The sequence below is a fragment of the Dermacentor variabilis genome, chromosome 8 (assembly GCF_050947875.1).
Source record: "Dermacentor variabilis isolate Ectoservices chromosome 8, ASM5094787v1, whole genome shotgun sequence".
In the NCBI taxonomy this organism is placed as follows: domain Eukaryota; kingdom Metazoa; phylum Arthropoda; class Arachnida; order Ixodida; family Ixodidae; genus Dermacentor; species Dermacentor variabilis.
The window spans coordinates 155063315-155091246 of record NC_134575.1 but is presented as its reverse complement, the minus strand read 5'-3'; the positions used below and the strand labels follow the sequence as shown (position 1 = coordinate 155091246).

Here is a 27932-nt window from a genome sequence, read left to right as displayed (position 1 = left end):
TAGGAATAGTAGGGGAGAGTGATTAGTAGAGTTTGCAGAACGGAATAATTTGCGGACAATGAATACCTTCTTCAGCAAGCGGGATAACCGAAAGTGGACGTGGAGGAGCCCTAATGGCGAGACTAAAAATGAAATAAACCTCATACCCTGTGCTAACCCTGGCATCATACAAGATGTGTACGTGCTCGGCAAGGTGCGCTGCAGTGACCATAGGATGGTAAGATCTCGAATTAGCCTAGACTTGAGGAGGGAAAGGAAAAAACTGGTACATAAGAAGCCGATCAATGAGTTAGTGGTAAGAGGGAAAATAGAGGAATTTCGGATCAAGCTACAGAAGAGGTATAGGGCTTTAACTCAGGAAGAGAACCTTAGTGTTGAAGCAATGAACGAAAATCTTATGGGCATCATTAAGGAGTGTGCAATAGAAGTCGGTTGTAACTTCGTTAGACAGGATACCAGTAAGGTATCGCAGGAGATGAAAGATCTAATTTTAATACCACCCCTTATACATAGCTTTCATTGATTACAAGAAAGTGTTTGATTCAGTCAAAACCTCAGCAGTCATACAGGCATTACGGAATCCGGGTGTAGATGAGCTGTATGTAAAAATACTGAAAGATATCTACAGCGGCTCCACAGCCACCGTAGTCGTTCATAAAGAAAGCAACAAAATCCCAATAAAGAAGGGTGTCAGGCAGGAAGATACGATCTCTCCAATGCTGTTCACAGCCTGTTTACAGGAGGTATTCAGAGACCTGGATTGGGAAGAATTAGGGATAAGAGTTAATGGAGAATACCTTAGTTACTTGCGATTCGCTGATGATATTGCCTTGCTTAGTAACTCAGGGGACCAATTGCAATGCATGCTCACTTACCCAGAGAGGCAAAGCAGAATGGTAGGTCTGAAAATTAATCTGCAGAAAACTAATGTAATTTTTAACAGTCTCAGAAGGAGAACAGCAGTTTACGATAGGTAGCGAGGCACTGGAAGTGGTAAGGGAATACATCTACTTAGGGCAGGCAGTGACCGCGAGTCTGGATCATGAGACTGAAATAATCAGAAGAATAAGAATGGGATGGGGTGCGTTTGGCAGGCATTCTCAGATCATGAACAGCAGGTTGCCGTTATCCCTGAAGAGAAAAGTGTATAACTTGTGTGTCTTACCAGTACTCACCTACGTGGCAGAAACCTGGAGGCTTACAAAAAGGGTTCTACTTAAACTGAGGACGACATATCGAGCTATGGAAATTAGAATGATGCGTGTAACGTTAAGGGGATAAGATGAGAGCAGATTGGGTGAGGGAACAAACGCGAGTTAATGATATCTTACTTGAAATCAAGAAAAATGGGCATGGGCAGGGCATGTAATGAGGAGGGAAGATAACGGATGGTCATTAAGGGTTATGGACTGGATTCCAAGAGAGGGGAAGCGTAGCAGGGGGCGGCAGAAAGTTAAGTGGGCGGATGAGATTAAGAAGTTTGCAGGGACAGCATGGCCACAATTAGCGCATGACTGGGGTAGTTGCTGTTTATTCAAGCATTTTGCAAATGTGGCTCGCTTTTAAGCACCCTTTCTTATGTCTAAAAAAAAAAACAGAAATAAACATCCAGTATTCTCTTTTAACTTTCACTAAGCTTATCGTATAGCTCAGTGTTAACATACAGGTTAACATACAGTATTTACAAGTGAGGTTACAGAAAGCAGTAATAATTGACAGTAAACACTGCTTGGATGTTGAAAAACATAAGAATCAGGTCATTTTATTTTCGACAATTTTTTTTGGCATAGGAGGCTAAGCAAATGGTGATGTAGCAACACTGTAAAGACTGAATAAGATGGATGTGGAATGCCTTGATGACTTCTCTTTCTGTTTTTTATTTTGCCTTCGAAAGGAATTTATTCTGTTCCAGACAAGGGAGGCAGCTTTTGCATCTGCAACAGAACATCGGTGGATGTTGTGTGAAGCACTTTTTCCATGCTTTTTCACTACCTGAGCAAGGTAACTTTCTTGGTGCTTCATCACGCAATTTATACAATCAACTTCCATTAATTCTACCTTCACGAGACTGACGGTTCGAATTAAGATGCAAAAACCTGCTGAAGCACCGTTGATTCATTTGGCAACATGTGCTTGAGTAACACGCCTCTGAAACGAACATGCATCAAATTTCTATTTGTCCATAGTATAAAACTAAAGTAGAAATGACTTAACTCCGAACCAAAGTAGATACCTATGCGTACCTGATTTTTTAGAATGGCAGCTGATTTTCTAAAGGCAGCTTCGCCGTATTACAGCCATGATATGTGGTAAAGCATATGAATGTTACAACCACGGTTTTAGTTTCGCAATCGATTGCACAGCTAGGCAATTTTCGTCTCAATGTCCTTCGAAAACAAAACGTGTTCGTTAGAATCAGATAAGTACCACAATCGGACATTGTCAGCTACTGTTACTGCTTGAAAATCTTTCTTGGGTGGGTCAAAAATAGGCATTTCAGAGAGGAGATGGCATTTGTTTAACGCATTCACTGTCCCCTAAGCTCTACTGAGACATACGCTGCCACTAAAAGGGGTCGTTATTGGGGTCTGGTCAAGTTCGCATTATCCGGCGGATGCCAGTTTTAGGATCGAAATGATGAATGTTTAATCCCATAGAAATGCATTGGCGTCGGCCAGGTTCGAATTAACTAAAAAAATTAAATTAACCGGAGTCAGATTATTGGAAGTTTACTATACACCCTTTTCTGTTCTCCAAGAAGTTGCCATTTTAATATGTAGTTTTCTTCTATCAGTGTGGCAATGGTGCTAAATTTAGCATTTGTTTGAATCATCCATTGTTCCAAGGACAAGCTACAAAGTAGGGGCACACTTTGAGACTTGAAACATTTCCACATATAAAGGCAGGGCATGTTAACATCTGTACAATTAACATAAGTTGGCTGTATTGTCTGCATAGCATGTGGTTGCTTTTTTGGAATGTGGTCTTTCTGTAAAACAAAGTTGCATTTGTTTAAAATAAATTGCTGAACCATTGCTTGTGTGTTTTCCTGTGCTCTCTGTGCTTTTGAAAGTGCAGTGAGCAAATGCAGACTGAAATGCACAAGGCTTCACTTTATCATGCCAGGAAGCATTTTGGCTTGACAAAGGAGCCTTAACCCCTTCCATGCCCACACTTTTTCTGTATAAACACATCAAATGAAAGACAGTGACCTCTTTTCATGTATTTTAAAGCCTGGCAGTGTTAAAGACAGAGTGAAGTTGTACAAATACAATTTACTGTTAAGTATTGCTGCTAAAACCTCATGCTTGTGTATAGTATATGCATGCAGTGCTGGCTATGCCGTGGTAGAGCCCTGAAACAGCTTTCACCACACTGCTTGCTATAGCATTGCTGTGTTCTGCAACCTGAGGTCAAAACTATAAATCTCTAGAAGTTCAGCAGCACAATTGAAAGCTATTTCCGTATGTTTGATGCACTCCTGGCCAGGGACTTTTCGTCCTGTAGGCAAAATAAATGGCTGCCTCGGACGCTGTTTTGGAAAGAGCGCAGCGTACCTCAAAAGCTTGCTCACAATGCTTCACCAGCAGGTTTTGCCAGCGAGAGTGAAGGGGGGGCACAATAATTTGACTTTACATGGTGTGGCACAATACTGCTGCTTCTGGCTTCTATTTACTATGACATGCTGGTGCACCTCAACATGGAGCAACCCCATTTTACTAAAATTCTGAATTCTTCAACCAACATGGTGTGGTGTGGCTATCTATGATCACTGTATAAAACCGGGGCAAACAGCATGTCTAAAAGTACAAAAGCTGGTATAGCTGTAATGAATGACCTGCAGTCATCCGAAATGTGCAAAATCACAAGAATTGGTGAAACTCAAACACTGCAGAGTTTAAGTAGTCCTGGCACAATTTTTTTCTTACGCGTGTGTAGCTGTCATTCAGTTAACTACACTACAAAACTTCAAATTCCTTCTATGCGCAACAAATATATCCTTAACGCCAACATTTAAACATGTGCCAAAGGCAGTGTGGCCCCATAATCTGGTGACAACATTGCATGGTAGGTCACAAACAAATGATGCATGCTGCAGTTGTTCATGAGTAAGCCATGCCATTATTAGGTCATTGAAAACTGAGCATGTTAGGACCACTATGCAGCATAATATTGGTCTTTCTGTCTTGGTGCACACTGTGGAGTGGGTGCATGTTAAAAACCTCAGGCGATTAAAGTTGAGCCGGAGTCCGCAACTATGGCATGCCTCGTAATCGTATCGTGGTTGTGACTTATAGAACACTAGAATTAAATTAATTTTAATTTATATGTTTGAGAAGAGTCATAAGAAAATTTATTTAGTGAAGCAAGTCTTAGCACACATTAAGAATCGCTCAAAGCACACGCAGCTTTCAGTGGCATGGTGTGGTCATAAAAGCTGCCATTTGGAACCAGATTAATATAAAAAAATTCAGTCCAAGAGTTTAATGTCAGTGCACCTTTACATGTAAGCATGAGGGACACATCTTTAAAGGCATCATCTAAATCCTGTGGAAGTATTTATTGGTGAATATCAAATGGGCCCTACATCTAAGGAAGTTATAGGGTGCTATGATAACAGGAAGCCACAAGATTTTTGTAGTGTGCTCTTCCTAAAGATACAATATAGGGCAACAACAAAATAGTTGGGCCTAGTGAAGAACTCATTCAAGATCCTTGCCAATTTGGCAGGTTCACTATTGCTAGAGATAATGAAGGCCAAGCACCTTGAAATGCATGCCCAAACCTCACCAGCATTGCATCACTTATTTCAAATAACTTTCATTTTGTCATTTTGCCAGATCAAAAGTTCTCAAAAACCTGCTTGACTGGTTTCAAGAACTTTTCGAGAACAGTTTGGTTCCATTCGAATGCAGCATTGTCAGTCTTTAGTGAACTAGACCCATCTTTACTGATATGCAATTAGGTAGATCAAAGCAGATGCTGTCAAAGTGCATGTGCAAGAGTGTTTGGAGTGGGCATTCCTGGGTTATGTTGCCAAGAAGGGAGTTGTGAGCTTAATGCACACAGCAGCCATAGCATATGAAAACCAGCACTTTACTCATTTTTTAGATACCGCAGGGCTTGTGCTAATGCTGGTCATAATCTACTATAATTTATACCATATATTGCCCTTGTCATGACAAGTTATTTTTATTGTCCAACAATATATTCCCTCTGTGTACAATCAACATCTCTGCCAAGGACAACAGAAACAGTAAGTTTGGAAACTGCAGAATTCTCCATCTGCGGAAGTGGCTGGCTGACTGCCGTATAAGATGCTTTGTAAGCTGGCATTGATGTGTAAATCTCAACTCATCTGCAAGCATACAAAATAGGCTTTGGTATACTTTTACCACAAGAAGAGAGACTAGAATGACTGTTGCCTGTGATATATGGCACATACCCATGACGAGGGATCGGCTAGGATTCCCCATGAATACAACATCAAATAGCTTTATATTCCCACTAACTTGATAGTACATAATACTGATATGTAACAAAAATAAACAACAAAGTAACTGAAAAACGAACAGGTCTACTACGATTGAGCCACAAGGGGAAAGATGGAAACATATATGTTAACTGCATGAAAAAAATGTGCCTAAGATGTCATCTTTCCAGCAGCAACAATATGATCATGCACAAACTAGCATTGCTGTTCAGGCACACCCCAGGCTGCTCACACCATATTCTACAAGATTTGAAGCCCAACAGGCAAAAGGGGTGAATACCTTCAGCATAAAAGAAGAAAGTTATTCTATTCCATATCCTCACATGAAACACAGCAATATTGTTACAAGCCATTTTCACACATTGAAGGCATCAGCAATGTGATGAAGACAATTGAAGCACTCATGTTCTTATTTCCATTCCAATACAAACCTACACTTGGTCATATGAAGGTGCATATGCCAAATTCAACCGTGTACTGTTATGAGGCACATGGAACAGACATTCCAAGGAAGTGAAATATTTGTAATGCAGTTACTTAATTTGTCCAGTCAGAAGGGCAATGCGCTAAATACAAAAAAGAAAAAAAAAAACCCTACAGGCCCACTATGCAATGCTTTTGCCAAACTATCCAAAACTTCAATGTGTGCAAGTCCACAATGACTGCAGGAAAAGAAGTAAACAAATTTCGTGAACATGGAATGAAAAAGAAATGTTGCGACAATTGAGAAATGAATTCTTTGCTTTCTAGTGGCACATGGATAGACAGTCGGTGGGCAGAATTTGAACTTGAACTCATGACAGTGTTGCAGGGGCAAATACCACTCATACTTCCGAGAAGCGTTGGTTACAATGCTGAGTTGGAAGGGAAACTTCACAAATACTTCTTCGGAAGTTCAAGCATCTGACCAGTAAGTAGTTGAGCATGACTAGGGGAAATATGATCAATTTCACAAATAGCACCATTCCAAAAGAACTGGCACACTGCATTGATTTCTCAGGTGAAAACTATTTTTCTAAAAGCATCTGCGCGCGTTAATACAACCTGAGGCAGCTTAAATCTAGGTCACATGGAATCGAAAAATACAGCAGCGGCCGTGTAACACTTAAATTTGCTATCTCGCGAACATGAGCGAAAACATGGATCAATTTCAAAAGGTTTGCTCGAAAGGAAAACTCACGGCCGTAACGCTGCTGCCCATCGCCAGTTGTGTGAATAATAAAAAAAAAAAAAAAACATCTGCACGGTCAATAGACACTTCGTATTTGAAGCAGTTCGCTAGTGGATATCAAGAAATGTGCACTGGATAAGAGCGAAACATCTAACCGACTGTCTGACGGAAGTAAGGTTCACAGGATAAGTTTCCTCTATCTGCACCGATAATGCAGCACGTATTGTGCAATTAAATCGCCCGTAATGCGCAGCAATTGCCGCACTCGATTGAAGTCGATCACCATCGCAGCGACGCGCTATTTATTTCAGGACCACGAAAAACAAGGTATTCACCTAAGTGCAGCGGCGGTTTACCTGTCGGCGAGCCCCTAACTCGCATATGACGAAAACAAATGTTACGGAGTCCAAGCCCACGATCGCTCAAGTCGAACTGCGCTCGCACGTTATACGCTTTCGACACGCACAAAAGCGCGCCAAGCGCGCGCAGAACGTCTTGCAGCCGACACGACGGCAATGGCTAATCTACGTTCGAGAGTAGCTCTTTCAAAAAAGTAAAAACATGCAACAATGTGACGTCACATCCTGCGAAAATGAGTTGTTCTCCTTTCTCACCTTCTCTCAGCTCACGCATGCGCAGCAATCACGGAGCACTCGGGGGCGATGTTCAGGTCTCTAACCTATGGGTAGCTTGTCCTCTAGAGTCAGTAGAGAAGTCCGTCACGCATAAAAAAAAATGGCGGAATAGGTTTATGATGATGATGATCATGAAGGCAACACAGTGAGTTCGCAACACTGGCTTAGTGGCGTTGGCCACCACCCTGTTTCGAAAAGGATGCGCATAATATCCGTCCACGCAAATATCCAGCGAAAAGCGCGCCCGCCGCCGTTGTGCATGTGCGCTCGTGGTGTGCCGTTCTTTATGCTATGGTGTGCCGGCGTTTGGAATCACTGTGGACTACCGTCATCGTGGTGCCCATGTAAAACGCAAGCCTTGTTCGCGAAAGTAGATGGCCCCGTTATTGTCTTCTCCGCCCGCGGCCGAGGCGGCGGCTGTTGCGCAGGCCCTGGAGAGCACGGTGAAGCTCGTCGAGCACGCCCTGCAATCGGACAGCTCATACCCGCTACTCGTGGACCAGTTCGCTGCTTACGGACCTCTGCCGAGTTGCAGCGGTCTGCAGGATCTCGACTACCCGGCAGATCCCTACTGTGTCGCAGCACCGGCGCCTGGTGCTTCGTCGCTGCTGCGAAGGGTGCCGTTGCCCGCTGAACTGGTCGAGCAGGTCAGTCAAGTGCGCCTATGGTTACTGCTGGGTCATAGCGCGGTGGTTGTCGTAGTCTCAGTGCAGCTAGAGCAGCACGCGGTTGTTAATCCGTGGCTCACTGCATCACTTACTCAGTGTGCTGCTGCACTTGATTGTCTGTCGGAGCGGACGTTTCAAGAGGACGCTACCTTCGGCAGTGTTTTTAAGACAGCTACGTCTGTATTACAACTGCACTAAAATTTATACTTACTTTACACTCGTTGAATATTGTTACCCAGACATGTTTCTCGCCCTCCCCCCTGTAATGGAATGCCTCCAGGCTCTTTAACTAAGGTACAAATGAACGAAATGAAAGATCCTGACTGGTTGCACCTTTGCAAACTTTCATTTCCCCCACGGCCTGACAGATGACTTGCACTGGCGGCGCGAGTTACTTATGCGACGCCAGCTAGGTTGTTCAGATGCGTAATGTGCCGTTTGGAATATGGTATGCGATGAAAAAAATCGCCCTGGCGCTCCGGCTATTCCAGTCAGAAACTTGCCGAATAGACCCCAGCACTGCGCCTCTTCAGTTATTCGACCCTGGCAGTCCCGGATTGGCTGAGATGCTGCACACGCAACGCTCATTGACTGAAAGCACCGCCTTAGGTAGTCCGGGACTGTCGGGGGACGGATAATCAAAGAGGCCCACTGAGTATGGTATGTAACTCTTCTGAGTATGGTAACTCAGGGAAAAGTAGTGTACCACGAGGTCGCGAGATCGAATCCCGGCCACGGCGGCCGCATTTCGATGCGGGCGAAATGCGAAAACACCCGTGCACTTTGATTTAGGTGCACGTTAAAGAACCCCAGGTTGTCAAAATTTCCAGTCCTTCACTACGGCGGGCCTCATAATCAGAAAGTGGTTTTGGCACGTAAAACCCCATAATTTAATTTATAAGTGGTGTGCAGACGCAAACAATAAACGGACAAGTTTCTGTCTGTCCGCCTCTTTGCGCCATAGTCAGAATGAAAGAACAGCTAGTCGAACAGTCAACATTCTTTGTGGGCAATTGGTTTTGCATCTGCCGTCTGTTTTGTTTTTGCTATCACATTGAGCAAGTATTGTTCATGGAGCTGTGTTGTGGAGGTTGACACAATGTCCCACTATGCAACAAGATGTTCAAACAAGATACTCAGAGATCATCATTATCATGTTTGCAATGATGATGGCCTTGAATGAATTCCTCTTAAAAATTGGACAGTGACAAGTGCCATCACACGCCAGTGTGCCATTTAAGTTTGTGTGCAATGATGTGTTGTAGTGGACCAGTTGGTTCTGTGACGTGATGGAACAGTGTGCTGCGAAGCAATACTTTCAACATGGACACAAAGAACTAAGACATTCCACACATGTGAAGAGGAACAACAAGAACCACAGACTAACAACTGTTTAATGGCAGTTGCAGACCCCTGTGAATGTTGCCGGAAAATGCTGTGCCTTAAAACAAAAAGACAATTTAGTTGGGAGAGATGTATATACTTTTTTTCTATCATCGTCAGTAAATAGTTGTTAGTCTGTGCTTCATGAGTGTCTAATGTCTTATTTGTTTTGGGCTTGTAGCGCAGCTCGGAAGAGCAAAAAAGGAAGGAGGTAGGGGTAACCAAAGGGAACGGAGAACAGAGTGAGCGCTCACTCTGTTTTCCATTCCCTTTGAATGAATGAATGAATGAATTTATTTCCATAAATATGCAAGTTTATGGAGGATATAAGGAAAAAAGTTACAAAAGAGCAACTTGTCTAGTCCTTAATCCTTCTCGTGACAGCAGCAGCAGTAAACAAACACATGGCAAAAAAAAAAAAAAAGTAAACGTTCTCATACAAGTGTACATACAGCAGATAGCAATAGAAAAAATACATAACTCAATAAAAAGAAGCCTACTTATACAGACATTAAAGGCTAATAGGCACCAAAGTAATTTATTAATTTGTTTTTACTGCAAGAAAAGACATCAATACCATCGTTCATTAACTTATTTAATAAATGCGGTAAAGTATATGAGAGCTTTTGTTTCGCATAGTTGGTACGTGGGTATGGCACAAACCAATATTCCGGAAATCTTGTAGCATAATAGCTTCTATTTCGTGTCAAGTTGGCTATAGACCTGACGTGGTTAATGTTTTTCTGGCATTCCTTACCATATGTTAACGCTAAGCGAAAATTCAAGAGATCAGGAGCTTTAAGTATCTTTAAGTCTTTAAATAATGAATTAGTTGGAAAGTCAAATGGCACTTTGCACACAACACGAATGGCTCTTTTTTGTAGACGAAAGATACGATTAATGTTAGTGGCAGATGTTGTGCCCCAAACCAGGCAGCCGTAATTTAGGTGACAAACAAATAAAGAGTTATAGAGCAGAAGTTTTACCTTCTGTGGAATCTGTTTAATAGTAAAAAGAAGGCCTGAAACTTGAGAAAGCTTGTTTGTTAAAAAATTAGTATGACAGTTCCACGACATGTCATGATCAAAGAAAACACCTAAGGTTTTAATGGAATTCACGAGCATGATTTTTGAAGAGCCAAGTATAATGTCATCCTTCAGGAGACCATTCTTATTCTTGGCTTGAAATAAAATTGCTTTAGTTTTTTCTGTGTTGATTTTCAACCCATTTTCGAGAGACCAAGTATATAATTTCTTAAGCACACAATTCGCAACTGTAAGCAGTGTTATAGCATTATTTGAGGAAAACAACGCGGTTGCATCATCAGCATATAAAATAAACTTGGTGGCGAAATCTACATTAACAATATCATTAATAAAGATATTAAAAAGAAGAGGGCCTAAAATGCTACCCTGCGGAATGCCAATATAAACTGGTTTAACTTGGGATGAAATGTTATTAATTTGCACAAATTGGCATCTATGACGCAGATATGACCTAATCAGGTCTAAAGCGATGCCACGAATACCATAACGATTCATTTTATGTAACAGAAGGTCGTGGTTAATACAGTCAAAGGCCTTGCTAAAGTCTAAAAATGCCTAGAGTAAGAAGGCCTTTATCAAAATTATCCAAAATGAATTCTTTTTGCTGAAGCAGGGCAAGTTGAGTAGACCTATTTTTACGAAAGGTAAACTGACAATCGGTTAAAAACTTTTTGCTTTCGAGGAAATCAGAAATGCGTTGAAAGATAATTTTTTCTAAACCTTTTGAAAATACGGGGAGAATAGAAATCGGTCTATAATTTGTCAACAATTTCTTTTCTCCTTTCTTGAACAAAGCCAAAACTTTTGCAGTTTGCATCTGACGTGGAAATACACCGGAAGAAAGGCAGACATTGTAGACGTGCATTAATACAGGCGCAATCAAATCTAAAACGTATTTCACAGGCTTAATCTGAATATCATTGACATCACAAACGCTGCTGTTATTGAGTTCACAGAACTTGCATATTATTTCTGAAACGTTTGTTGGGTGCAAAAAAACTGAATCGGAGCAATCAACGGATAAGTAACGACTAGCATTCATGTTGATAGGTGTACTTGCAACGCTGGTAAAGTAATTGTTAAACGTGTCAGGCAAAAACACGTCTGGAACTACATTGCCATTTTCCAAAATACCTGTTGGAGGCTGATAATCAGGCACACTATTCAACAAAACGTTGGCCCGCTTCCACAATTTCCGGCTGTCATTCCAGCAGGATTGAAAGTATTCGAAATGATAGCGGTCTTTAGCGCGCCGCAGCTCGTTTGTTAATTGGTTCCGAAAAGATTTAAAAACCTGCAGGTCATGTGGATTCCGGGTTTTAATGAACTTATTATATAATTTTATTTTAACCTTAATTTTACGCAGCAATTCTGTCGTGATCCATGGTTTGCGGATTTTCGAAGAACGCGAAGGTTTGGTACGAAGTGGGAAATGTTTTTTGTAGCAAGTTTGAAAAGTGTGCAAGAATATTTCATAGACAGCATCTGGGTTATCTGCAGCAAAAACATCCCCCCAGTTAATCAGCCGTATTTCATTTCGGAACTGTGCAAGCTGGTGCATTGTAATTGGTTGATAAGTGAAGTTACATTTGTTTTCTCTTTTATTATTACGGATGATACTTAGGAAGATGGGCATGTGGTCGCTTAAACCATACGTGAAAACACCGGCTTTTATGTCAGCTTGGGGAAAGTTTGTCAGAAAAAGGTCAATACAGGTAGATGTGTTAGCTGTGACTCTAGTTGGAATTAAGATAGTATTATGACAGCCATATGCTTGCAACAAAAGCAAAAAGTCTCTACTCGCTGCGGTATCAGTCAACACGTCAATGTTGAAATCGCCACCGAAAACAACTGTACATTGTAGATCATGTGCATATGAAAATAATTTCTCCAGAAACGCCAAGAATCGCTCGACATTCCCATTGGGTGGACGGTAGAATACAGAAAAAATAGTTCGTGCATGCATCACAGATAAGACAAATTGATTACCCCTTCCTCCTAATGTCTTAGTTATTTACATCTGTGTTGAAAGTATTGCTTGGCAGCATAGTGTTCCTTTGTATGCAACTTTGACGTCATTAAAAGTGTTTTAATTTCCACTGTAATAAGAGCATGATTGTTTGTTTATTTATTTATACTGTCAGTCCAAGAATGGACCATTACAGGAGTGGATAGAAATAAAACAAAGATACAAAATATCAGTACATGTACAACGAAGAAGGAGACAGGTGAGTGTCTGTATATGTGCATCCCTTTTCTAATGGCTATGCATCACCAACTAGCCCAACAAGAATTTCTCATAATACATATCTTTGTGCTTCCTTCAAGGACCCCGTTCCATGTCTCCCTGTACCTCTTCATTCCTAGTTTTTCCATGCACATTCAATGCTAATCTACGTAACGCTTTCTGGTTTATTTCCAGCCATAACTGTATTTGTAACTTCAAAATGCATTATTGCACTTCTGAACTTCCCAGCTACATGGGCACCACCATGCAGATTTTCTCTGAAGCCGATAATGAGGCCCAGGTGGTTTCCCCAGTGTTTTGGTGCTTTTTGGAAGAGAAACAAACGACAGAAAGCTGAGCTAGTTGGTAAGGACTCATTATGCAAAAAAGAGGTGAGGCGTGCAGACAAAACACAAGAGTAGAGAAGTGGACAACACGAACGTCGACCATCAACTGAAGGGAGCACAGGGGCGAAAAAAGAAATAAGACACAAAACTCATCTGTGCAAGCTCAGGAATGGTAACACCACATGTCAGTCAGGTACACGTGCCAGTCTACGTGAGAGATAACTGTTAAGGCACTTAATCTCTTTCTTATGTAAAGTAATCCAAGGCTGACTCACGCATGCACTTACACCATTATAGATATGCCATGCTGCTACCATAAGACGCGTATCTTCATTCTTATGCCTGTACAATATCGCGCATTCATCTAACTCTGGCGTGCAGTTACAATCTTGGCTATGTAGGGAAATACACGTGGTGGTACCATTCCTGAGCTTGCTCAGATGAGTTTTGTGTCTTTTTTCTTTTTTCGCCCCTGTGCACCCTCCAGTTGATAGTTGGCATTCGTGTTGTCCACTTCTCTACTCTTGTGTCCTGTTTGCACGCCTCGCCTCTTTTTTGCTTAATAAACAGACGTGAATGGGCAAGAAGCATTGAAAAGTACAGTGTGCCACAATGCGAAAATCATACAATGATGGGAAAAAGAATCCTGCACCATATTCTTGAGGATAATACACGAAAGAAGGTGCTGGTGATTTTAAAGCTGCAGGTACTTTTAAGTTCCTGTGTGTTGCTTAGGGTGTGGGTTCAATTGCTGGCCGTAGCAGTGGTATTCTGATGGAGTGCAAAAACGCCTGTGTGCTTGGTTGTGCATTACGGGGTCGATCTACTAAGATGTCTCTTGTAGCAGACGTGTCGCTTTGTGATGTGTGATGCTACACTTGGACTGTAAAGCTGCCGACGGGCAAAATGTGAGTGATAAAAAGAGCACAGCACTTTCTTAGGGGCCACCTTGGTTAGTCTTTCTGAGTGTTGGCCCATGTTCGGTGTTTTCATTTCCACTTTTTGCAAGTTAATCATGAAATACTTAAAAATGTGTTGAAACCCCTGTGAATGTCGCTGAAGAATGTTGTGCCTTCAGAGAAAGAGGCATTTTAGCTGTGAAAGCTTTATAAACAAATGTTGCACTTTTTCAAGATTGCCCTATATATGTGTGCTTACTGGCACATCTGATCGTCTCGCACAAATCTTCTTACGTGGCACTACTAAACAGCTTTGTTGTAATTTTGACTTTCTTAACCAGCATTGCACAAACTGAAGCAGTTTGTTATTTGTGAATGATTACAGCGTTTATTTTATGTAGCTGCATGGCTGTGAGCCACTTTAATAGCGTGCTTCTCTAATTTATGCCTGAGTGATGTCACGCTTACTATTTAATAGCTGGCTGTCTTCTCTTACACATTTCAGAAGTATTAGAGAAAGCAAGAAAAAGCGATGTACTGATGCTTACAGCACCAGTTCCACTACAACTTCAATACTAATGCTGTGATAGGAGCTAGTTGGTGGAGCATCATGGCTTGATCTGCACCCAGACAGTAGGATGTTACAGCTGCTTTATTTTCTTGATGAATGAATGATGTTTATGTATTCTCATGACATGCATGGAAAAGGACCAGAATAAGAACCCACACAACATGGCTTCAAAGTGTTCGAGGCCCGACAACAGGCATGGCGAACGACAGCACACCACGAGTGCACTAGCATGCTCACAAAAAAGCAAGAGAGAACCTTCTCTCTACCCATCACACCAAAATTAAGTTGCAAACAGTATTTATATACAGACAAAAGCAAACTTAGGCAGATAGCTTACGCAGCAAAGGAAACAGTTAACTATTTTCAAGCTAAATGTTAGTATTGTTTCAAGCATCACTTGCTGCATGTACAATGTATGCGCTGCAAGTGATGTTTGAAAAAATGGAATACCAACTAGCCCGTACCCAAACCCTGCGTTAGTATTGTCACAGAAAAGAACTAAACTACCAAAAATATTACTGCTAGTACGAAAGGTGCTTTCGGGGCAATGTAACAATCTAACTTTGCTTTTGAATATTCAATGTTTTAGGGACAGTTCCAATGTATTTGGGACAATTCATAATGCAAAGAAGGGGTAAGGCGTGGAGACATGGACACTAGAGAAGTGGACAACACGAACACCACTTCTCTTGTCTGTGTCTGCACGCCTTACCCCTTTGCATTATGAATCCTTGCCAACTAGCCCAGCTTTTTGCCGTTCTTGGGACAATTCCATTAGAAAATGTGGCTTAATGCAGGAAATGTACAAGAAAGCAGCCATTTCCATAGATGGGAAAACCTGACATGACGCATCTTAAAACTGTAAGAACACACACTTACCTTGTCGTTTTTCTTCTTGAACATGTGCAGTATTCAATAATTAAAGTTCTTGTTTTGGTTAGAGCTGTGGATAGTTTATATATGCAGTATGGCAAGTGTTGCGTGCTTCATAATCTCTGACGTAGTAGTTCTGCGGAAACCCGCAAGGTGGAGAGAAGTAATGAATAAAGGGAAAACCAGACATCCACCCGTTCATAGCAATTGCTACAGAGGAAACCCATACCGGTTCCTCGAAATAAAAGCTTCATAGTTGAAGAAAAATTCGTCCTGGTCCGGGATTCGAACCCGGGACCACCGCCATTACGGGGCAGCCGCTCTACCATTTGAGCTAACCAGGCGGCTAGCAGATAGCAGGGCGAAGTCGAATGTGTCGACAACATGAAGCAATAGCAAGTGTTTGACGTAGTAGTTCTGCGGAAACCCGCAAAGTGGAGAGAAGTAATGAATAAAAAGAAAATCAGACATCCACCCATTCGTAGCAATTGCTACAAAGGAAACCCATACCGGTTCCTCGAAAGAAAAGCTTCATAGTTGAAGAAAAATTCGTCCTGGTCCGGGACTCGAACCCGGGACCACCGCGTTTCCGGAGCAGCTGCTCTACCATCTGAGCTAACCAGGTGGCTAGCAGATGGCAGGGCGAAGTCGAATGTGTCGACAACACGAAGCAATGGCAAGTGTTTGACGTAGTAGTTCTGCGGAAACCCGCAAGGTGGAGAGAAGTAATGAATAAAGGGAAAAGGAAATCTCTGTTCCATAAAAAATACAATAGTCTCAACGAAGCATGCCACACAGTGGAATGCTGGATTTCCAGTGAGCTTTTTTTTAGTAACTATTGACACAAAGATGTGGGGCTCCCACACTACAGGACGGCACGCGCAAAGGTCAGCGCCACGAAAGACGATGAAGTGCGTAAGCTGCACACTCTTTTTTCTGGCCCGCCATTAAAGAGAAGCGTCTATTTTGCAAGACTCCGTCTCCAATCTACGTGACATTTTTCTGGTGGAGGTGCGGGGTACATGCTACCACTCCCAGATCGAACACCGTCTACAAGCCCAGTACGAAGTCCGGTCGAGCTGACTCCTGTGCACGTACGGACAAGCCGCCGACTTCAAGGACTGCCGTCTGAGCACGACCCTCTACCAAATCAAGTCAGAAGGATGAGTACATCGGTTCCATCTTCTTCCTCGATCGCACCGACCGAGGTTGTACTTAACCAGCCACGAATCCCCACATCTTTCCTTGGGGACACCTTCGAAGATGTTGAGGACTGGCTCGATCACTTTGAGCGTGTCGCAGAATTCAACGGCTGGACTCCAGAGTGCAAGTTACGCAACGCCTACTTTTCCCTCGAGGACTATGCACGGACATGGTTTGAGAACCGTGAGGCGGCCCTATCGACACGGGACGAACTCCGACGGCAGCTAATCAGCACATACGCCAGCCTCGATCGCAAGGAGCGAGCTGAATCTGCAATTCAGGCGAGAGTGCAGCGGCTGAACGGAAGCGTCGCAAGGTTTGTGGAAGATATGTGCCGACTTTTCCGACGCGCGGATCCGTCCATGCCGGGAGAAAAGAAGCTCAGGAACTTGATACGCAGCGTCAAGCAAGAGTTATTCGGTGGACTAATACGCAACTCACCAAAGACCGTTGCCGAGTTTCTCGTGGGAGCCATATCCATGGAAAAAGCACTGCAGCAGCGAACAAGGCAGCACAACCGCGACGTGTCGACTATCGCGTGACTCTCTCGCTATACCCCTGGACAGTACCGATGCCTTGCGGAAGCTCATTAGGCTTATCGTTCGAGAAGAGCTCCAAAAGCTTCAGGTGGCTCCAGCATCGGTACAGTTACTCGCTATTGGTGAGGTCGTCTGGGAGGAAATCAGGCAGGCAGTACAAGTACCAGAGCGAAGCGAGACACCACAGCACGAGGTACGGCAGCCACAACCTCGCATGTCGTATGCGGAAACTGTGCGAAGTTCGTTGTCCCCGATTTGTCGCGATGTGAGCGACGTCCTGAACTTCCATGGTGTGCGTGCCATTGAACAAGCAACTGGCAACTTCAGGCCTCATCGCACACCATTCATGGCTGAAACACGACCACTCCCGCAAGAGCAACGTATGGTGCACCGCAGACCGGAGGCCCTTGCGTTTTCATTGTGGTGAAGCCGATCACCTTTACAGGGCATGTCCTTACCGCCGAGCTGGGTTCCGTGGATTTTCACTGAATGCGCCATGCCCACGCAATGGTGAACGCCCTCTGGAGATTGAAGCATAACTCACGGACGCCAGGACATCGTTTGCCCCATGATTCCTTGAGCCCCGGTCACCGTCACCCACCCGCAACAGGTCTTCCAGCCTCCTATTCACACCGAGAGCAACCAGGCATGAATAACGAGTGTCCAGCGACCTGCGGAGTTGAAGTCGCTGACGTTGCAAGTGCTCAAGATGCTCCACTACGACGACCGCAATATGACGTAATTGAAACTCAGTGAAAGCAGTGTAGTTCTGTGTCGGTATCCTGTGACGTACCAGTTACCATACATGACCACGAAGTCACGGCATTAATCGACACGGGTGCGGACACGTCTGTTATGGGCCAGAATCTCGCGCGTATACTGAACAAAGTTTCGACGCAATGGACCGGAACTCAAATTCGTACTGCAGGAGGGCATCTCATAACTCCAATGGGCCAGTGCGCGGCATGAGTCGACATTCGGGGCTTCACGTACATCGGCGACTTCGTCATTCTTCCTGAATGTTCAAAGGACCTTATACTCGGCATGGATTTCCTTCAGGCGAATGGTGCTATCATGGACCTGTAAGAGTCTAGAGTCAGCTTCGCTACTACGCAAGCCATAGCGAACAGTAATGACAACGACCATGACATTGTGCTTCGCTTAGCTGAGGATCAGGTCACGTTGCCACCCAAGAGCAGCGTGCTTACCATTGTCCGATGCGACATGGAGGACGACACTGAAGGAATTGCTGAGGAAAACATGCCCCTGCTTCTTGAGTGCCACATTTGTATAGTCAGAGGGTTTCTTCAGGTGCGAAACAAATGTTCAGTCGTCTTGCTAACAAACTTTACCAATGAATATCGGCATGTACCACGAGGAATGACAATTTCATTTCATTGCTAAATCACTGATGTTATGACATTGCCACATTGGAAACCGCACCGTCTCAGCAATCTGAGTTACCCAGCCTAAAAGAATGGATTCATGTAAACGCCGGTCTGCCACACCATCAGAAACACCGTCTACTGAGTCTCGTGAATGAATTTGCGGATTGTTTTTCAACATCATTCAAAGTGCGGCACACGTCCATCACAAAACACCGCTTTATTACAAACGAGTCCACACGTCCTGTTCGTCAGCATCCTTACAGAGTGTCTCCAGTGGAAAGGGAAGCGATCAAGCATCAGGTGAAAGAGATGCTCCAAGACGACGTGATCCAGCCGTCCACCAGCCTGTGGGCCTCCCCTGCAGTGTTAGTGAGAAAGAAAGGCAACACACTACGCTTCTGTGTAGATTACAGAAAGTTGAACCGTGTGACCAAGCGCAATGTTTATCCATTGCCATGCATCCACGAAGCATTGGATCGTCTACAACATGCCAAGTTTTTTTTCTTCATTGGATCTTAAATCAGGGTATCGGCAAATCCAAGTTGATGAACAGGATCATAAAAAAACAGCATTTGTGACACCTGACGGGCTTTATGAGTTCAAAGTTCTCCCCTTCGGTCTCTGTACCGCACCTGCCACCTTTCAGCGGATGGTGGATACCATGCTTGCTGAACTCAAATGGCAAACCTGCCTCGTATACTTGGATAACGTCGACGTCTTCTCGAGCACGTTTGATGAACATCTCGCACGACTTGAGAGTGTCCTCGCTGCGATCCATACTGCCGGCTTCACCATCAAGCCTGAAAAATGCTACTTCGGGTTCTCAGAGCTCAATTTTCTTGGTCAAATCGTTGGTCCTCAAGGTGTCCGACCAGACCATGACAAGTTAGCTGCCGTCGCCGAGTTTTCACCACCCACAGACAAGAAGGCTGTCAAATGCTTCCTTGGTTTGTGCGCATATTATAGGCGCTTTATCGAGGGATTCTCGAGAATTGCTGAGCCTCTGACATGGCTTACACGCGCCGATGCGCCTTTCATTTGGGTGAATGAGCAGCAGCAGTCGTTCAATAAATTGCGCAAGCATTTGCAAGAGGCCCCAATACTTGCTCATTTCGACGAAGATGACACTGAAATTCATACTGACGCCAGCAATGCGGGTCTCGGTGCAGTGGCAAGGTGGTGCGGAACGCACCATTGCTTATGCAAGTCACAGTCTCACCAAGGCTGAAAAAATTACCACTGAAAAACAATGCTTAGCAGTTGTGTGGGCAATTGGTAAATTCTGACCCTACTTGTACGATAGACCCTTCAAGGCTGTTGGCGATCACCATGCCCTGTGGTGGCTTGCCAACCTCAAGGATCCTTCAGGCAGACTAGCCCATTGGAGCCTGCGCTTACAAGAGTACGATATTACAGTTGTCTACCGATCTGGAAGGAAGCACAGTGACGCTGACTGTTTGTCACGCGCACCACTCCCTACGACGTCATCGGACCCTGCCATCGGATCTACTTGCCATTTGTCGGTGTTATCGACGCCAAAAAGATGGCTGAGCACTAGCGCGCTGATGCTGAGCTGCTGCCGCTGATCGAGCACCTCCAAGGAGTTGAAGGCGTTTTACCCCACTCGCTCGTGCGCGGCTTATCATCATACTACTTGCACAGCAACGTCCTTTACAGGAAAAACTGCGGAAACAGTCCCAATACGTACCTCCATGTTGTGCCATCGGCGCTACGCCAAGACATTTTGCAAGCCTGCCATGATGAGCCATGAGCGGGACCCCTGGGATTCGCTAAGACATTAGTAAGGATACGACAGAAGTATTACTGGCCCCGGCTTTATTCTTCTTTGCAATGGTACGTGAAGACCTGCCGTGATTGTCAGTGCCGCAAGAAACCACCAGTTAAACCGGCTTGCTTTCTCCATCCTCTGGACCCTCCTCAACCACCATTCCAACAAATAGAAATGAATCTACTTGGGCCATTTCCAGTGACTTCTTTGCGCAACAGATGGATAGTCATCGCTACTGACTACTTAACCTGGTACGCCGAAACCGAAGCTATTCCGCAAGCAAATTCATATGAAGTGGCCAAGTTCTTTATACGCCACATTGTCCTACGACATGGTGCACCGTCTGTTCACATCACCGACCGCGGTACAGCATTTACAGCGGAACTTATGCAGGACGTTCTCCGGCTGATGCATAGCTCTCACCGCAAGAGCACTGCGTATCACCCTCAAACCAATGGATTAATGGAACATCTGCACAGAATGCTGGCTGATATGCTCTCCATGTATGTCGACGTAGAGCACAAGACGTGGGACGAGATCTTGCCCTATGCGATTTTCGCATATAACACTACTGTACAGGACACTACGCAGTTTTTGCTGTTCGAACTTGTATACGGGCGCCATGTTATGTCAACACTTGACACCGTGCTACCTCTGGCTGATAATAGCCCGACCAGCGAACACGTGGAAAGTTCGTACAAAGAACCGAAGAGGCATGCCAGCTTGCTCGGCATCGTATAAGGAGCCAACAGCATACCGACACCCTTCGATACAACCAGGGTTGACGTGGCGTCTATTACAATACTGACGCTTGCGTGTGGGTCTGGACGCCCGTCCGTCGCCATGGACTCACGGAAAAGTTGAGCCGCCCAGTATTTTGGTCCTTACAAGGTTACACGCTACCTCAGTGACATGACTTACGAAGTCGTCCCCTGCAGTTCTGACCCCGGTTCACTCTGTTGTTGTCCTCGCGCTGAAGTTGTTCATGTAGTACGCATGAAAGCATACTATGCGCGTACGTGAACGCCGAGATGCACCTGACGAGTTGCATTTCTTGTGTTGCTGAAAGAACTTCTTGACGTGACCGAGACGGTCGCTTTTCGCATCAGGGGCAATTGACACAAAGATATTGGGCTCCCACACCGCAGGACGGCACGTGCAAAGGTCGGCGCCATGAAAGACGAAGTGTGTAAGCTGCACGCTCTTGTTCTGGCCCGCCATTAAAGAAAAGCGTCTATTTTGCAAGACTCCGTTACAATCTACGTTACATCACGTGGCAATCTACGTTACATCATCATCATCAGCCTGGTTACGCCCACTGCAGGGCAAAGGCCTCTCCCATGCTTCTCCAACAGCACCGCTCATGTACTAATTGTGGCCATGTTGTCCTTGCAAACTTCTTAATCTCATCCACCCACTTAACTTTCTGCCGCCGTCTGCTATGCTTCCCTTCCCTTGGAATCCAGTTCACAACCCTTAATGACCATCGGTTATCTTTCCTCCGCATTACATGTCCTGCCCATGCCCATTTCTTTTTCTTGATTTCAACTAAGGTATTGTTACGTGTAGCTTATGTACAAGTCCATTTACAATATATTTACACGTAGACCAACAGTGGCAAAGATGGCGACGCTATCCCAAGTGGGGCCACGTCGTCTTCTTTCTCCTCAGTGCAGCCACACTGTGGCGGCTGTCCCGTAGCATCACCCCCGGCAGTAGAAGCACTGTCCCGGTGCTTAATCTACACGTCCGCGGCGAAAGGTGTGTAGTATGGCTTTAGTCTCGCCACGTGAACGATGTCACTAGCAGCCGACGATGATGCTGAGAGGTTGGCGGGGATGACTTCATACGTGACATCGGTCACTTGTCGCACCACACGGTACGGGCCAGTGTAGCGTGACAGCAGCTTTTCGGAAAGGCTCACACGTCGAATGGGGCACCAAAGAAGCACCAGAGAACCCATAGTAAATTGTACGTTGTGATGGTGGCAATCATAGAGGCGTCTCTGATGCTTCTGCGAGGCCTCGAGACGGGTGTGGGCGAGCTGGCGCGCGTGGTCGGCATGTGCGATCGCGTCACGGGCGTATTCAGTGGCTGAACGTGTGGCCGAGGGCAACAAAGTGTCTAAGGGCAACGCAGGTTCTCGGCCATATAGGAGATAGAATGGTGAATAGCTGGCGGTGTCAAGACGCAATGAATTATACGCGACTGTCACATATGGTAAGTGAAGATCCCAGTCGTGGTGGTCGGTCGCGACGTACTTGGATAGCATGTCGGTGATGTTCCGGTTGAGGCGCTCCGTGAGGCCGTTGGTCTGTGGGTGGTAGGATGTGCTGAACTTGTGCTTAGTCGAGCAGGAGCGGAGGATGTCCTCGACGACTGCCGACAGAAAGCTGCGGCCACGGTCAGTGAGTAATTGGCGCGGAGCACCGTGCACTAAAATGATGTCATAGAGCAGAAAGTCAGCAACGTCAGTAGCACAACTTGTCGGGAGAGCTCTGGTGATTGCGTACCGCGTAGCATAATCAGTAGCGACGGCGACCCATTTATTTCCGGAGCCTGAGAGAGGAAACGGTCCAAGAAGGTCTAGACCAACACGGAAAAAGGGTTTCGGTAGGATGTCGATCCGCTGGAGACATCCAGCTGGAGGTGTGGAGGGCTTCTTCCGGCGCTGACAGGGCTCACAAGCGGCAACGTAGCGCTGCACGGAGCAGGCGAGACCCGGCCAAAAGAATCGACGGCGTACACGGTCGTATGTGCGCGAGACGCCCAAGTGTCCAGCCACGGGAGCGTCGTGAAGTTGTTGGAGGACAGTCGAACGCAGGTGTGATGGAATTATGAGCAGAAGGTCATGGCCGTGTGGATCGAGATTGCGGCGGTATAATGTCCCCTCCTTAAGGAGAAACATCTGGAGAGAGGCGTCGCCAGGCGTTGACTCCAGATGGTCAATGAGGGCTCGTAATGAAGGATCGCGGCGTTGCTCGTTGCCGATTTCAAGCAACTGGGACACAGAGAAAACGGAAGCGATGGTGTCCGCATCAGCCGGGTCGTCGACGTGGTAGCGGGACAAACAATTGGCATCCTGGTGCAAGCGTCCCGTCTTGTATACCACGGAGAAGGTATATTCTTGCAGGCGTAACGCCCAGTGAGCGAGTCGTCCCGTGGGGTCCTTGAGCGAGGATAGCCAGCAGAGCGCGTGGTGATCAGTGATGACACAGAAGGAGCGTCCGTACATGTATGGACGAAACTTGGCAACAGCCCACACAAGAGCGAGGCACACGCGCTCTGTGATTGCATAATTGCGCTCGGCGGGTGATAGAAGTCGGCTGGCATAGGCTATAACGCGATCATGTCCACGCTGGTGCTGTGCTAACACTGCTCCTATACCATGACCACTGGCATCAATTCGAACTTCCGTTGAGCCAGACGAGTCAAAATGGGCCAGAATTGGAGGCGTGGTAAGGAGAGTAGTGAGCTGCGAAAAAGATGCGGCATGGTCAGGTCCCCAAGAAAATGGGGCGTCTTTCTTCAAGAGGTCGGTAAGGGGACGGGTGATGGTCGCAAAATCCTTCACAAAGCGTCGGAAATAAGAGCACAACCCTACGAAACTACGAACGTCCTTGGTAGACTTTGGAACAGGAAAGTTCGTAACGGCGCGAATTTTGTCCGGATCAGGTCGCACGCCTCTGACGTCCATGAGGTGTCCAAGGACGGTGATTTGGCAGCGAGCGAAGTGACATTTTAATGAGTTTAACTGGAGACCGGCACGGCGGAACACGTCAAGAATCGCTGAAAGACGGTCTAGATACGTGTCAAATGTGGGTGAATAAACTAATAATAATAATAATATTTGGGGTTTTACGTGCCAAAACCACTTTCTGATTATGAGGTACACCGTAGTGAAGGACTCCGGAAATTTTGACCACCTGGGGTTCTTTAACGTGCACCTAAATCTAAGCACACGGGTGTTTTCGCATTTCGCTCGCATCGAAATGCGGCTGCCGTGGCCGGGATTCGATCCCGCGACCTCGTGCTCAGCAGCCCAACACCATAGCCACTGAGCAACCACGGCAGGTGGGTGAATAAACGATGACGTCGTCCAGATAGCACAAACAGGTGGACCACTTGATGAACCCCTGAAGCAAAGAGTCCATCATTTGTTCGAAGGTGGCGGGTGCGTTACAGAGGCCGAAAGGCATCACCTTGAACTGATAAAGGCCGTCAGGGGTAATAAATGCACTCTTCTCTTGGTCCATGTCGTCGACGGATATCTGCCAGTAGCCGGACCGTAAGTCGATAGAAGAAAAATAGGTGGCACCGTACAGGCAGTCGAGAGCGTCATCAATACGTGGCAGAGGGTACACGTCTTTTTTTGTGATTTTGTCCAGGTGGCGATAATCTACACAAAAACGCCACGTGCCATCCTTCTTTTTGACAAGTATGACGGGAGATGCCGAGGGACTACAGGAAGGCTCGATAATGTCCTCTGCAAGCATCTTTTTGACTTCCTGTTGGATGACAGCTCGTTCGGACGCAGAAACACGATATGGACGTCGGTGAATAGGGTTCGCATCGCCACTGTTTATGCGATGGGTCACGACGGACGTTTGACCTAAGGGTCGATTGTCAAAGTAAAAAATGTTGCGATAGCCTTCAAGAACGCGGCAAAGAGCTTCAGCTTGAACAGGTGTAAGGTCAGAGGAAACCATCTTCTCAATGTCGACATCAGTACCGTGCGATGACGTCACGGTATGGGCTGAGCTGTGACGATCTTCCACTGTGAATGGCTCGATCTCACCATTCTGCAAAGCGCTAATTGTAGCCAATGAAATCCCCTGAGGCAGAACTTGCGCGGTTAGCGCGAAATTGACAAGGGGAAGGCAAGTGCTGTTGCCAGTAATTTTCAGCACAGTGTGTGGCACGGTAACACCATGTTTAAGTAAAACTGCCGGAATTGGTGCGACCACGTAATTACCATGAGGTACAGCTGGTGAGGACAACAAGACGATGTGTGTCACAGATTGAGGCGGTAGGCGAATAAAATCCATGCAGCTCAAACGGCTTGGAGGCGGGTCCACATGGACGGCAAGAAGAGGCACGTCAAGGCGAAGTGAGCCGGCCGAACAGTCAATAAGGGCCGAATGATTGGCAAGGAAATCCAGACCGAGAATGAGTTCGTGAGGGCAACGCTCAATGACGGTGAAGAGAACGACGGTTTGTCTCTCAGCAATGGTGAGGCGGGCAGAGCACATGCCAACAATAGCAACAGTCCCTCCGTCAGCGACTTGTACAACTCGGTCCGGGGCGGGCGTCGGAACTTTCTTGAGCTGACGGCGAAGAGCAGCACTCATAATGGACACATGCGCCCTGGTGTCAATCAACGCGCATACAGTAACATTGTCGACGAGAACGTCCAAAAGATTCTTGTTCCTGGGTAAAGGGAAGCGAGGATTTCGTGCCAATTTCGTCATTGCAGCTTCACCTCCAGAAGCTGCACTGTCTAGTTTTCCGGTCGGGGGTGCGGCGAGTAGGTCGAAGAAGGAGCACGGCGTGACGGGAGCGAATGAGATTGACGATGGGAGGGAGAAGGCGAGCGGGTGTAGCGGGGTCATGTCAAAGGTGTCGCAGGGTCAGATGATGGAGCGGGCATAGAGGGGGCGAAGGGAAAGGATGCGCTAGAGGGGCGAGGATGGTAATCAGAAGAATAGCGCACCAGAAAAGTCCAGCGGCTGCGGCAGTGGCGAGCGACATGTCCTATGCGTCGGCAGTTAAAACAGATCGGCTTGTCATCCACAGTTCGCTATTCGGAGGGGTTGCGCTGTCCATAAGAGGAGTAAGAAGGGCGCGGTGGGGACGTGCATGGAGAAAGAGGTTCCGAGCCTAAGGAACGAATGGATTGCAGGCCGACATTGGATAACTCTTGACGGACGACGGCCTGGATCAAGGAGATTGTCACCGGAGAATGATCAGGTGACGGGAATGAAGGGTCCGCCGGTTGTGCCGCTTCGACCTCACGACAAATGATGCGGGTCAAGTTGTCATATCGCGACGGCTGGTGGAAGAGGTCGTCACAGGATAATGTAGCAGCTGTGTTGGGAAGTCGCGTGATGTGCTGGGATACCCTGCGGCTTTTAGCATGCTCAAGACAGCGGCACTCCTTGAGGATCGTATCGATGCTGGTGACGTTGGTAAGCACCAGTAAATTGAAGGCGTCGTCAGCAATGCCTTTGAGGACGTGATTAACCTTATCGTCCTCAGACATGGTCAGGTCAGCCTTGGCAAAAAGGGCCAAGACGTCGAGAATGTAGGACACATAGGACTCGGCCGACGTCTGTACACGTATGGCAAGGGCTTTCTTGGCATTGACTTGACGACCGACGGGATTGCCAAAAAGGTCGCGGAGCTTCTCTTTGAAGAGATCCCAGCTCGAGATCTCCTCTTCGTGAGTCTGGAACCATGCAAGTGGAGCTCCGTCGAGGTAGAAAAGAACGTTCGCAAGCATAATAGTGGAATCCCACCTGTGACTGGTGCTGACACATTCGTATAAGCGGAGCTAGTCGTCAACATCAGGACTGCCGACTCCGTTGAAAAGACCAGGATACCGGGGGGGGGGGGGTAACGGTGACGTAGGTCGGGGCTGCAGGCGGAGACGGTTGCGTAGATGAAGTGCCGCCAGCAGGGGCCGAAGTTGCACTGTCGCTGTTGCGACCGCTGCGAAGCCCCATGATGGGGACGGGGAACGTCCACTTCCATCAAATTAATGTTACATGTGGCTTATGTACAAGACTATTTGCAATATATTTACACGTAGACCAACAGTGGCAAAGATGGCGACGCTATCTCAAGCGGGGCCACGTCGTCTTCTTTCTCCTCAGTGCAGCCACACTGTGGCGGCTGTCCCGTAGCAATATCATTAACTCGCGTGTGCTCCCTCACCCAATCTGCTCTTTTCTTATCCCTTAACGTTACACCTATCATTCTTCTTTCCATAGCTCGTTGCGTCGTCCTCAATTTAAGTAGAACCCTTTTCGTAAGCCTCCAGGTTTCTGCCCCGCACGTGAGTACTGGTAAGACACAGCTGTTATATACTTTTCTCTTGAGGGATAATGGCAACCTGCTGTTCATGATCTGAGAATGCCTGCCAAACGCACCCCAGCCCATTCTTATTCTTCTGATTTCAGTCTCATGATCCGGATCCGCAGTCACTACCTGTCCTAAGTAGATGTATTCCCTTACCACTTCCTACCACTACTTACCACTGCCACTTACCACTACCACTTACCACTACCACTTACCACTACCACTAACAGTACTTACCACTACTACGCTACAATATGTTGCTAATGGTGCGTTTAATTAGACCCTCTGTCCAAAGCACTTTGCCACTTTGTTCTCACTTTAAATCATTTTGGTAATCTAGTGTGTTCTGACCTATTTTCATGCAATGCACAACACTAAACAAAAAGCTTAATTAATTTAGGCCTCTAACAAGTAATTTTTCAAAGCTATTTCAGTTCATTTTGTGGTAAGAGGTTGATTGCTAAAGAGAAATTGAAAGACATTTTCATTTTTTACATTTCTTGCCAAAATATCAGTGCTGATACGTTAGTGTGATGTCACGGATTACAAAGCACTTTTGTCGCATCCATGACCCTGCTCGAAACTGTGTTTCAAGAAGGTTCTGTGGGAAAAATGAGCA

At 45.9% G+C, this 27932-nt stretch overlaps 1 protein-coding gene and 1 non-coding gene across 2 annotated transcripts in view; one reads left to right on the top strand and one right to left on the bottom strand.

Moving 5' to 3' along the window:
- Positions 1-7516: 7516 nt before the first annotated feature.
- Nup154 (nuclear pore complex protein Nup154) overlaps positions 7517-27932 on the top strand; it is a 280785-nt gene continuing 260369 nt past the window's right edge. Inside the window, exon 1 of the mRNA XM_075703099.1 lies at positions 7517-7947. Within this exon, the coding sequence (XP_075559214.1) occupies positions 7675-7947 (273 nt within the window). The 5' untranslated portion in view covers positions 7517-7674. The remainder of the gene's footprint in view (positions 7948-27932) is intronic.
- Positions 15584-15658, bottom strand: TRNAY-GUA (transfer RNA tyrosine (anticodon GUA)). Its single transcript has one exon. It is a non-coding gene; the product is annotated as a tRNA-Tyr (tRNA).